This window comes from Mixophyes fleayi, chromosome 7, assembly GCF_038048845.1.
Source record: "Mixophyes fleayi isolate aMixFle1 chromosome 7, aMixFle1.hap1, whole genome shotgun sequence".
Lineage (NCBI taxonomy): Eukaryota > Metazoa > Chordata > Amphibia > Anura > Limnodynastidae > Mixophyes > Mixophyes fleayi.
In genome coordinates this window covers 136975899-136989052 of record NC_134408.1, presented here as the reverse complement: position 1 = coordinate 136989052, position 13154 = coordinate 136975899, and the positions used below count along the sequence as shown (strand labels likewise).

General features: G+C 40.7%; 1 protein-coding gene across 1 annotated transcript; it reads left to right on the top strand.

The window, feature by feature from the left end:
* The first annotated feature begins 422 nt into the window (after positions 1-422).
* NMI (N-myc and STAT interactor) lies at positions 423-12507 on the top strand. The gene is made up of 9 exons (XM_075180910.1): positions 423-547; positions 2142-2198; positions 5469-5627; positions 6298-6414; positions 7046-7217; positions 8841-8947; positions 9199-9385; positions 10013-10119; positions 11017-12507. The coding sequence occupies exons 2-9, from the start codon at positions 2142-2144 to the stop codon at positions 11212-11214; spliced, it is 1104 nt and encodes a 367-aa protein (XP_075037011.1). The 5' UTR covers positions 423-547; the 3' UTR covers positions 11215-12507.
* The last annotated feature ends 647 nt before the right edge of the window (positions 12508-13154 follow it).

Sequence of the window (13154 nt, the reverse complement as noted above, 5' to 3'; positions counted from 1 at the left end):
CTGCCTAACGATGGAGAAACTTTCAAATATCTTTGCAGCAAATTCCCTAACATATCCGATGCTAAACTGAAGGAAGGCATTTTACAGGCCCTGACATTAGCTTAAAAGTGATTTTTCCAAAGTAGACAAGTACTGTGACTGATATGAATGAGTTCTCTGTACAACGTTGCGGAATTAGTGGCGCTATATAAATAAATAAATAGATGATGATGACTGTATGCACCTCTGTTCAAACCTGAAGCAGACGTGTAATTTGCAGACCCATCTCCTGAGTGCGGATCATCAGGGTACAGAGGAGTAAAACCAAGTGTCATACAAAGTCAATATATTCATTGACCGAGGCAGCACATTCTGTATGTGTGCACTGATTATAACACAGGATATAACAGAAAGTGAAAGTAACAGAGTGCTGTGATCTTTTAGTTTCTATTCTGATCCAGGAAGGGCAGATAACCAGGAAACACATCTTATTTTTCTGCCACGTTCATATTACTCAGCTCTTTACTGCAAATATCTCATTTCTGACTATAATACTGAGCTAGATAGGGTAAGTATATGTGTACTTGTAGACTTACCTTCCCAATCTTCTCAAAGTTTAGAGGTTAAACTGCTCTAGCTGTGGTATCTGCTGTGTCTGCACTATTGTCTGGCAGCCGTTCTGTATCCACTCTGTGTCTCCCTTTAACTCTTAGCAGTTAAAATAGCAATGTAAAGAATTGTCTAATTGCCTGTGTGTTTGCTATTTTATATATTTTATGTGTGTGTGTGTGTGTGTGTGTGTGTGTGTGTGTGTATGTGAAAGTGTGTGTGAAAGTGTGTGTGCTTTCCTACAGGTTTCTTACAATAGTGTTTACAAGTGTTTTTATACCAGTCTTGTATGTGTGTGTGTGCGTGCATCATATACTTGTTATATTATTATTTTGCAGCACTTATTTAGACACGAGTTGTATAATGAAAGACTGAGTAAAGTCAAAAGTATAGTGCAAATACTGTTTTGTGACATCACGTGCCTACTTTGCATAAAAACGCCCATTATTATGGGTAAGGATTATGGGTCATAGATTTGTGGACCTAGATGACTGTGTCTGCTGTGGTGCTAAGGACATACTTGCCTATTCTCCATTAATTACCGGGAGGCTCCTGAATTTCGGGGACTTCTCCCGGACTCCTGGAAGAGTAGGCAACCCTCCCGGATCCTAAAAAGTGCCGAAATTTACGGCATTGAATATCGGAAGGGGGCCTCAATCGTGTCATTAAGAGCCGCCCCCCTGCTATTTAATGTGGTGGCTTTAGGCATTTTGTAGTGGAGGGCGTGGCTATGGTGACGCAAAGATGTCACCACGCCCCCTCCTATCCCTGTCACATGACAGAGTCACAAAGTTGGCAACTGTGGCTAAGGAGCTGGGTGTATTGACGTTTTCCTAGCTGAGTGTGGTTAAGACGCATGGATACGACTACTTCTATATTCACATAGAAATCATGATTTTGTTGTGCTGGGGTAGAGTATATAAATAAGATAAATGGGTGGAGACGGAGCATTTAGTGGGGCATTCACTATTTTGGGCTTGCAGGTACACTGCACATGCGTGGCTCACTCATGGGCACAACTAGAGAAAAAGGCCCGGCCAAGGGACAAATGAACTCTTATTGCTCTGGAACACTACGTTTTTTTGATACATTATGGTGAGAAGCGTCAACAAAAACTTTTCAGTGCAATCGGGGATATTTCGATGACTATGGGCCTGATTCATTAAGGAAAGTTAAGTAAAAAATTGAGTAATACTTGATAGCTTATTTGTACACTGAAATTTAAAGTTGATATTTGTGTGCTACATGAAAAAAGACAGTATTTAACTTATGTGCAAAATAGAAAACTAATTTGCACCCCTTGCATTGTAACATGGTTTTGTCCAGGAGAAAACTTACTCAATTTTTTACTAAACTTTCTTTAATGAATCAGGCCCTATGTCTCAAAGTTTTGTCTGAAGCCCAGAAAAATGTGTGAACCATGAGTCTACTAATATCATTTTCTGGCGTAGAACATAGACACGTGTGTTCCTCTTTTACATGTAGGAAAAGTGACAACTGAAATTTTTGCTGAAAAAAAAAATACAATCTAATAAAACTATTTCTCTGACTAGATGTGTACAGACATGGAGGATTATAAGAAGTTATTAGAAGAACGTGAATACTGGAAGGTAATTTCTTTCAACCTTCATATATGTATTTTTAGGCCACAAGTACCTGTATGCACCCTTGAAGCTGTGGGAGCTTAAATCAAACCGGTAGCGTTAGAGTCACTTGCAAAGATCAAGACAAGCATGACATAGTAAGCAATTGCAACTATATTTAGTGATCAGCAAATTGTTGAACTCATAGTCCACCTGTGCATTCGATAGGCTCAGTCATTACAGTTCAGACTTGGTCACCACTAACTCTGCAAATTACTATCATGATTTAAAATGTTTTTCTTTCACCCATTAACTGTTTGTTTGATCTCATATCACATAACTACTGGCAGGAGTTTAGTTCAGTTTCCTAAATACCTTGCATTACATTGCCATTGGGCGTCAACACTTACTTTCCGCATACCTGCGACTCCTGAGCAGTCTCCCCCTCTGACATCTCTTTTACACCTCACCCACACCACTTGTGAATGCCCATGCTCACTCATTATTTATTTATCTCCCCATTCCCTGTGCTTGCCCCTCCATAAGGCCAATGACTTTTTACCAAATGAAATGGAGAGGTTCAGCTGGTATTCTAGTAATGTAAAAAGAAAGCTGTCCACAGCCAGCTTTGCATGAGAGACGGATAAACGAGTTTTAGTGTCAAGTCAACAAATTCCCTTTTTTTTTTTTTTTTAAAGCAATGATAATGGCAGATAGAAACTTACTGTGCAAACAACACCCCAATAATTGCAGAGCATAGCCTCCTCAGGGGATATACAGGTTTTCCTGCACCCGACATATTTTGCTGGGGGGCCTGGTGATTGGGACTGATCTGCCTGAAGTCTGATTGTACAGTGCTGTAGGATATGTTTGGTTCTACAAACAAAAGGACAGTAATGACATATTCAGGGGCCTCACGGGTGACAAATGATTTCTCATTTACATTAGCAGACAAGTCTTAGGACCAGCACTGCTTTATAACTGTGATCACTGTCCCGCATAGGAGGGACAAAGCAATCCTCCGCGATGGGTGATGGGGACTCTGCTTCCCACCAATCTTCACGAGAAATTAACTCAGGTCTTTTGTCAACTCTGTCTTAAGAAAAATAATGCATTCATTACAATGATCTACACTCTTAGTACAAGGGACACAAGAACAGCTCATCAGAAATATTTAATCATTCATATCCATGGAGCTCGCCATTGGAGCTTACAGTCTGAATTCTCTACCACATACACGCTAGGGTCCATTTTTTGTCAGCTAGCCAATTAACCTACCAGTTTGTTTTTAGGCCGTGGGAGGAAACCCACGCAAACATAGGGAGGACATAAAAAAACTCTGCAACTTGGAACTGGGTAAAGTAAATTTCAACATTGCAAACCATAAGTGATGTGAACCATAACAAAAAAATTTTTTTATTAGAAGTACATTTTTTAGAATGTTTCTTGGTTGGAATGACCATAATGCAGAGTCCCAAGCCTAAATGGGTCTGCTGGCATGATAAATCCCCTAGTTTGGTGGAGTGATAGATATGGGGTATAGCAAGGACAGAAGGAAGTTTGTTACAGCAAACACAGGGAATAAGTAGAACATGAGTGGGGTCTGCTCCCATACATAAGACCAGCATTGGTACCCGCACAGAGCAGCCAGTCTGCCGTGTCTGGCAATAGGTAGAGAAACCGTTAGACATGACAGGATGTTTAAGCAGCTAGTATGGGGTATGTACAGCATTGGAAACACCTAATTAGTTTTAACTAGCGGCCCAGCCATGCTGGCAGTGCTTTGATCTTCCTGCTCTCAGCTTGGCAGAACTGGTGGTTTATTTTAGGTACTGGTGAGGTCTATGCAGCGGGAACAGACAGCTAGGTGGGATGGGGGCTATATAACTAGGAAGAATAAAAAACAAAGAAAATTTTAATTGTTTTGCCTGAAACCCTTCAACTGCTCTAAAGAGAAATACTGTCTGTATTCTCGATTATTGCATTGAGTACAAGATATGTGTGTACACCACAAACACACAGAAGGAAGCAACAATTATATGTTTTATTACATATTATTGCATAAAGTTGAAGAAACTTCTTATGAATGTAAAACAACACATGTATATTAATATAATAATATATAACCATTTCACTCTGAGTAGGTGGTCAACTGACGCAAGCTGGCACTTGTCTTATTGTAGTACCTGTGTCAGAACGCTCTCCGTGAGGCTCTTGCTCTCGCTGTGTCAGATCGCTGTCCGTGAGTCCCGTGAGGCTCTCGCTCTGGGGTCTATTTATGACCCTTTGTTTTTTTCACTTGATACATTTAATCCTTATCTCCTTGATAAGGATTGAAAAGTAACGGCAATGTATTAAAAAACTCCTCAGGGACAGCAGTGCTGATAACCTGCTGTCCCTGAGAAGTGACTCACCTGATCATCGCAGTCTTTTCTCAATTTTTAAGGCTGCGGTGATCTTCTCTTTTTTTTTAATCTTTTTTGTTAGTGCGCATGCACCGACCGAAAACTTGGTGCATGCGCACTAACATCCTGGAAGGCAAACGGTACGATAAGTGACAGGGAGGGATCACATGATCCCTCCACACATGCGCTGTCCAGCTCTGCTCTTCAGATGGCGCCAGCTTCAGATGGCGTACATTAACATGTTGAAAAAGAGAAAAAATTCTCTATGAAGACTATCATACATAGCGGTTCTGACCACTTCCCATACACTGTTATGGGGAGTGCTCAGAAAAACGATAGGAAATGCAAAGCAGCAGATATCTGAGATATCTGCTGCGATGCTTCAATAATACATAGTAATTTCACAGTAAACCCCCGAAAACAACAGTTTTCGGGGTTTAGCACAGGGGGAATGCAGGGGCGAACGCAGGATTTAGAAGGGGGGGTTTCCGCCCCCCCCCCCAAAAAAAAAAAATAGAGCGAGAGAGAGCTGCTGTGCATTCCATTTAGGCAAGTCTGAATTCTACAGCAGCCGCGGCGCTGTTAAAAAGCATCCGCGGCAGTGCTGTATTATACTACAATACAGCACTGCCGCGGACGCTTCTTTGACAGCGCCGCGGCTGCTGTACAGTACCGTTGGTTCGCGGAGGGGAGGGATTTCTGGAGAACCAGAAACCCCTTCCTGCGTGCGCCACTGGAATGTTTGATAAATAGGCGTCTATCAGATCGCTCTCCGTGAGTCCCGTGAGGCTCTCGCTTTCGTTGTGTCAGATCGCTCTCCGTGAGTCACGAACATTCATATACTTTTCTAATCCTGTGAGGTGCCAGTAATAATCTATTTTTTCTCCACAAGGAACAATGTGAGGAAGCTGAAAAACGCAAATCCCAAACACTTCTAGCAAAACTGGATGCAGATGATAAACTAAAAGGAGAACAAAAACGTCTGAATACGCTGCTGGAAAGGCAGAGCGAGACTGACAACGCTCAACTTGAAAAAGAGGAACTAAACACCGTAAGAAAATGATTAGTGTTTTCAAGCCATGTTTTTTTCTATAATTGCAGCGATGTAACTTCCTATTCCACCAATATGGATAAATTTAGACTTCTCTGATCTCCCAGTCAATTTGGTTCAATGTGTGGTTGAACTTGAACTCCCAGCATGCTTTGTCAACAATTGCTGGTCATAGCATGCTGGGACTTGTAGTACTGCAGCCGCTGGGAAATCACAGGTTGCCAAAGCCTGATCCATGAAAAATAGGCAATTTATAGTACAATAAAGTTGACTACAAGATTGTTTAGCGCTGCGGAACATGTTTGTAGAGGGAGGACATGGGTGAAAGACACAGACTCAAGCCAGAAAAAAGAAGAAACGTCATTAGAAAACGACAATTAGAAAAAGTTGCATGAGGGCGTATGTAAATCCAAAAAACTTTGATAACCGTGAAGGTGAAGAAACCCTTTAAATTTAGTATGTGCAGAAAATAAGAACATGAATATAAATAGGGCTATTCTGATAGACAACAATGGTACCGCGTCTACATAGACGGTCGTTGCTGTAATAAGTTTCGTCGCCTGCATTTGAGTAAACTTACCCAACAATTACACTGACTTTTACTTTTTTACATTATTTATGATTAATGGGTGATATCCTTGTAAGGTTTTTATATTGTATATGTTTTTAGTGTGAACTGCAAAAATTAAAAAAGGAGAACTATGAATTGAAGAATAATATCACTGAACTTGAGCAAAAGTTGAAGGAAAGGAAGAGCGCTGTTGAACGGATGCAAAAGGAGTTAAAGGTACGTACGGAGAATTCACAGACACAGCAGAAAAAACAGGTAGATTTTTTTTGGGGGAAAAATTGCAAAGTTATAAATAGTGTGTTATATTTGACTTTTGATACTAATTACAGTTATGGGGAAGAAAATAATTTGTCTCAGACTGTATTGTTAAACCCAACCTAAAAACTAAATAACCAAAAAACAAAACTTTGCTAAAAAAATGTCAATATATTTTATATACATGAGCCATGTCAGGTGTCTATGCGTCGTTTGTATGTGAAATGTTATTAAGGTAATCAAGAATACACTGAAGCTTGCCAGGCTGGGATTTACGTTTTTTGGCATCTCTTGGATGATTTTCCCTTGTACACCCCACACAAGGTTCATGATCCCTGCCTCCACCGTGCCCAATCTGTGTAATAGGAATTAATGTCTGCTAAAGGTAGCCCCCCCACCAATTCTGCCTCCTTAGACCTCTGATCCTATGTGGCCCTGTAGCCCTATATAGAGGTGTAATATCACTCACTGTGTATCGGTACAATATGCTAATCGGTATCTAAATATTCTTATGGCTTTTCCAATGTCATCTTTCTCATTATATTGATATTTGATGATATTTGTTCTCATATTAATATTTCGCCCACATCAGGTTGAGAACAAACTGCCATTAAAGAATATAAATTTTACACAAGAGGAACAATCAGAGGAAACTCCGAGTAAGGACAAGCTCACCGATATCTGCTACACCTGTCACATTGTCATAAGTGACCCGTATGACTTGCAGCCGGGGCAGGCGCTTGTTACATTTGAGAGTGAACAAGGTACTCTAACGGATGCTTTTTAATGAGGGTTTTGCATGTTGTGGTGTAATATTATTAGGTGTGTCTCATACTAGGGTCTCATTGCCTATTATATTCATTCTTCACCTTCTTGTCACTGTGTAACCAGCTTTTCACGTACGCTGGAGATAGGGCAGCCTTTTGCTAAGCAAAGCATTATAATACAGAAGCGCAGAGTAGTAATGTTACGCTCCTGCTAAACCGATGCAGTAAGATTGTGGGATAAGGATTGTGCATGGAATATTTCATCGGGCAATTCAGTATTTTTGGACCAATCGGGTCTAAAGCAACCCATTTGGCAAGCAAAATTGCTTTGTGATTGGCCAGCATTAGATGAAATGAAGCACTGTAAGATTAGCGGTGGTTTTGCTACTATTATTATGTAACTAGGGGATGGATATTGAGATTGCATGGCAGTGTTCTCCCCATCCGGGTGGCATTAAGAAGTAACTGGGTGGGGTAATTGTAATACTTTGCAGTATGGTGGCTCAGTAGTTAGCACTACTGACTCACAGCACCGGGGTCATGAGTTCAATTCTTGACCATGGACTTATCTGTGTGGAGTTTGTATGTTCTCCCCGTTTTTGCGTGGGTTTCCTCCGGGTGCTCCGGTTTCCTCCCACACTCCAAAAACATACTGATAGATTAATTATCAAAATTGACCCTAGTCTCTCTCTCTCTCTCTCTCTCTCTCTCTCTCTGTTGTCTGTGTGTGTTAGGGAATTTAGACTGTAAGCTCCAATGGGGTAGGGACTGATGTGAATGAGTTCTCTGTACAACGCTGCAGAATCAGTGGCGCTATATGGATAAAGGGTGATGATTATGCTGATGATAATAATGAAAAATGTTGGAGGTTATTGCCCACACCTGCCAGGACTGGTGGTCAGTGGTGTAACACACACTGCTGGCTGTAGTGCTCACATAGTACCTGTTATAATAGGAGAAACAATGGTGTATTGTATTATACTAGGACTCTGTTGGGCTCCAAGAGTTGTGTGGAAAGTAAAAACAGGCCGGTGGAGCACCCAGGAAATAGGTGCTGGGGAGAACACTGCGCGGGTATTCCGAATATGACAGCTGCCTAAAGGCCTTTAACAAAGTGTACGTTTCACTTAATAATAATCTTTTCCCACCCGCTGATAAAATGGTTGATTCAATTGATATCCTCCAATGACATATTAGAAAAGAAACATATTAATTTATATAATATCCATCCCTGTTTCTATGTAATTTACCCACACACCGTAGACCTTAATCTCGACCACAAGTATTTTTCTGGTCGCTTTAGTGAAAATTGTTTATTTAACACAGATATGACATGACCGTAAGCGTGCACACTAGTTATTAAAGGTAACCCAGCGAATGGACATAGGCGCTATCATGTTTAAGGTGTTGGCAGCGGAACTTGTAAATAGAAGGGTGTCGCAGAGCGTTAAAGTGAGGGTTTCAGACCACTCGTTCTGGGCACACGTATGCTACAACGTGGATGCCAGGCACATCTATCTAAATGTATTTAAGGGTAACATTGATTGAGTTGTTTTTCTGTTTGAGAAGACCCTTGTTATTCTGAATTTTTGACACTTTTAATTTTTTCTTTTCTTACAGTTGCCAAATCCGTTATTGGCAAAGGAAAACATGTCCTCACCTTAAATAATACAAGTGTAGAAGTGAGAGCTTGCGGATTAAAGATGAAACGAACGGTGGAGTTTGAGGTACAATAAAACCCCCATATATAGCGGTAAATACATCAAAGTGGAGGTGTTGCCTATAGCAACCAATCAGATTCTACCTATCATTTATCTATTACATTCTAGAAAATGATAGCTAGAATCTGATTGGTTGCTATGGGCAACATCTCCACTTATCCTTTTTAGAACGTTTGATAACTCTACCCCATGGTAGGATATTGTGAGATTCACCAAGATACTTCTTGTGTCACTTGTGTCCATTTTCTGTCTTATAGATAAATATGGACATTTCTACCAAGAAACTATCAGTTAGTGGCCTTCCTGCTGACGTCCCTGAGGAGTTACTGAAGGACAAAATGGAGCTCACCTTCTACAAATCTGGTGTAGGAGGAGGAGAGATTGAGGAAGTGGAATACAATAAGAAGAATAACACTGCCTGCATTACCTATCTGCAGAATGGAGGTGTGTATAGCGTGTAATTAGGTACAGCCACGGTTAGTGTGTACCCCACCTACCTGTGGTCCCTTAGCTCAACATATGCTTCCTTAATCCAGCAAACCCTAGATTAATCAAACACTCCTTTTTATTTTTTAATGAGAAACATAGTTGGTCATTACCAAATAAGAAACAATGAAAATGAAAGGAAATAAATAAATGTAATATACATAAAACCATTTCAGTGCTAGTTTCTTTCAGCTTATATGGTAAATATAGCCCTAAGCAGGGTAGTAATTAGATATTTGGAGGTCCCATAGCATAATTTTGAAGGGGGCCCCAAGATTTCTAGACAACGTCCCATTAATTACCCTACAGGTCGGACACCTTGTCTACACTGTGCGCCGCTATGCTCTTAGTGCTCAGAATATAAACATCTCTCTACTCTCAGCAGAATTTAATTTTGGATCCCCAGAACGGCGTCTTGCGCACAGTTGGGGGGTGACATTTAAATCTGGGCCTGGAGCCAGAGTGCATAGAAACCAATGAGCACGGGACTGGTTGATCCTGCTTCTACATAAAGTATACCGTAGGTAATACTTCAATACTACAAAGATGAATCTATTTCTTTCTTAATATTATTCTCCTTCAAAGTGGCTCAACGTGTCCTAAAGAGGAGACGCCATCAGCTGACCATTGGGAAATCCTTCCATGATCTGACAGTGCAATCAGTTGTAGAACAACAGCTGAACAAACTGCAGGTAAGATATATTTTCTGTCTATGTATCTTTCTCTTGTGAATCTATACCAGTGTTGGCTAACCTGTGACACTCCAGGTGTTGTGAAACTACAAGTCCCAGCATGCTTTGCCAATATATAACAGCTTATTGCTGGAAGGGTATGCTGGGACTTGTAGTTTCACAACACCTGGAGTGTCACAGGTTAACCGACATTGATCTATACTGTCAGCTGTTTTAGGAAGCATCTGAAATTGAAATGCAACGAACACAAAAGTGAGTAGTTTTAAGACATTCACTATGGATCAGGGGAAGTATACATTTTGATATTGTTGTGGGTTTTATTTAACATTTGTTAGTGGCATGTGATAAATGTGGCATGTCCTAGATCAACTTTATATTTCAGTGTAAAAGTTATCAAGTATTTGTGTCCTACATGAAAAAACAGTCAGTACTTAACTTATGTGCATAATAGTAAACTAATTTGCACCCCTTGCATTGCAACATGGTTTTGTCCAGGGGAAAACTTACTAATTTATTTGCCTTACTTTGTTTTAATGAATCAGGCCCAAAGTGTCTATTGGGATCTATTATTCTGAATGCAATGTATGGTTTTCTGGATTTAAACATAATCTCTTGCCTCTCCTCACGCGGCATTACTCTCTTCATTAAATTGTTAACCAGAGCTCCTCATACAAACTATAGGTAGAAACACTGGGGTATCATATCAGTGTCTACTGACAGCAGCAATCATTTAATTCATTCATTCATTCTGGATTTCGGAACTCTCCAGATTACTGTTTCCAGATAAGACACCTGATACCTGTAATTAATAACAACTAAACCTCACACACACTGTGCTCCCTATAAGCTGCAGTTTTTGCATTCATTTGAGTAATTCTCTTTGTTTCCATTTTGCAGATATTCTCTGGCATTACCCCAAGAACCGTGCTGTTAGCAGAGATCCAAGATAAGGAAGAAACTGAAGATGACATTCAGGACATTATTGAGATTCATTTTCAGAAGCCGAGTAACGGCGGTGGCGAGGTGGAGGCGCTCGCCTTCTCCCTGGAGAAGATAAAAGCGCTTCACTTTGAGGAAGATTTGATTGAAGCGTGAAGCATTTATGCCGAATTCTGTCCTATAATATTGTATCCTACAGACATTCTTGCATTCATCTAAACATATTAATATAAAGGGAGCGTATTCATTTTAATTGAAAGGAGCATTCCCAGGTAGATATTAAAGTTTAACTGAGCTGCTCCGTCCCTTTAGCGGATTCCCTGGGAACTACACACGGAAGCAGTTCTAAATGGGGCTTCTCCGATTCTGATTTAACCAATCAAATATGTCTACTAGATCAGGGTGTGTCCTCCAAGGACCAATAGGAAGCTATAGGCTCTCTGCTTGTAGCTTCTGATTGGTCTATGTGGTCACACCCCCATAGACAGCTCTGCTTTATCCAATGTTCCACCCTTTAAGGTTTAACTTGGAGTGTTCCTTTAATTTCATGTAAGAAATGTGATTGTCTGTGCTCAGGGCTGGTGCTTAGATGCTGTGTTGTGTTATAATAGAAGACAAATGATAGATTTCCTTTCTAATATATATAAATTGCCAACGCTCCCAATGGGTAGCTGTCTGTAATATATACATTACTGGCTACGTGCGGTGTACCACTAACAACATCAGAAAATCATTATCATTTATAATTATAATACATGTTTTAAGAGTAAACTAGTAAACTAGTACAAGAGTAAACTAGTACTTCCCACTTAACTTCCTACCTTTTCTTCTGCCTCTTCCCCTCCATTCCCCTTCCCCTATCCCTATCCTCCGTCTCTCCCCTGTGTTCTCTGTCAGTCCACCCCTCCCCTTAGATTGTACGCTCCTTTGAGCAGGGCTTTCTCTCCTCCCGTCTTCACCACTTTTAACTCTGCTCGCCAGCTACCTATCCCTCCTCCTCGAGGACCCCCCTTCCGCGTCCCCTCTCACTCCCTTCTCTTCCCCCTGGGGGTCTCCCTCTCATCTGTGCCCTCCCTCCTAAGTGCCGTTGCTGGCTGACCTTCCCCCCTCCCCTCCCCTCTAGCTGTGCCTTGAGCTCACTGAGTTACTGTGATTATTGTTTACTATTCTGTGCTGTCTCACCTCGTATTGTAATCTTGTCTGTCCCTGTACGGCGCCGCGGACACCTAGTGGCGCCCTATAAATAAAAATTAATAATAATAATAATAATAATACATGTCTGTGGAGTATATAAAGATTACATATCTGTCCTGTTTAATGTAACCATGGGATTCTGAGCAACTCAAATGGATTATTTTCCTATAACATATATTTGTTGTTCTTAAATCAGCAAAACTTGATGTCAAGTAAGAAACTTGAATATTAAACTGACCGAGCTCAGATGCTAAATGTGGGTCTGTATCATCACTGACCCAAACACTCCGCCGACCTTCGTTCCTCACCTTTTTAAATACGTTTCCCGCCTTCATGTGATATAATAATTTATTAGTTTCCAAATTCCCTTCTACACCTTTTACTAAATACATTGTCGCTTCTTTCTGGATTCCTTATATAACATCAAGCAGAGTTGTTGATTTGATTAGCACTGGGACGCCAGTACGTATACAATGCTGAAAAGCACAGAAGGAAAGGGTGAAACATAAATCAATGTATTCAGTAAAAGCTGCATGAGGGGTCTTACAAGCTTATAATTTAAAGTGTCTCAAAAGCTAATCGTGCACCCACCTTTCCCGCTAACAGTTGGCACTGGCTCATCTGCAGCAGGAAGTCTAATCGAGTGTCTAGGGGTAAATGTATCAAGCTGAGAGTTTTCTGGTGGGTTTGAAAAACCAATCAGATTCTAGCTATCATTTATTTAGTGCATTCTATAAATAGACAGCTAGAATCTGATTGGTTGCTATAGGCAACATCTCCACTTTTCAAACCCGCCGACAAACTCTCAGCTTGATACATTTGCCCCCTAGTCTTTACCAGGGACCCCCACAATTTTCTGATGGTTTTCAGTGCCCTTTGGTCGTGATCCCCAGGTTTACCTG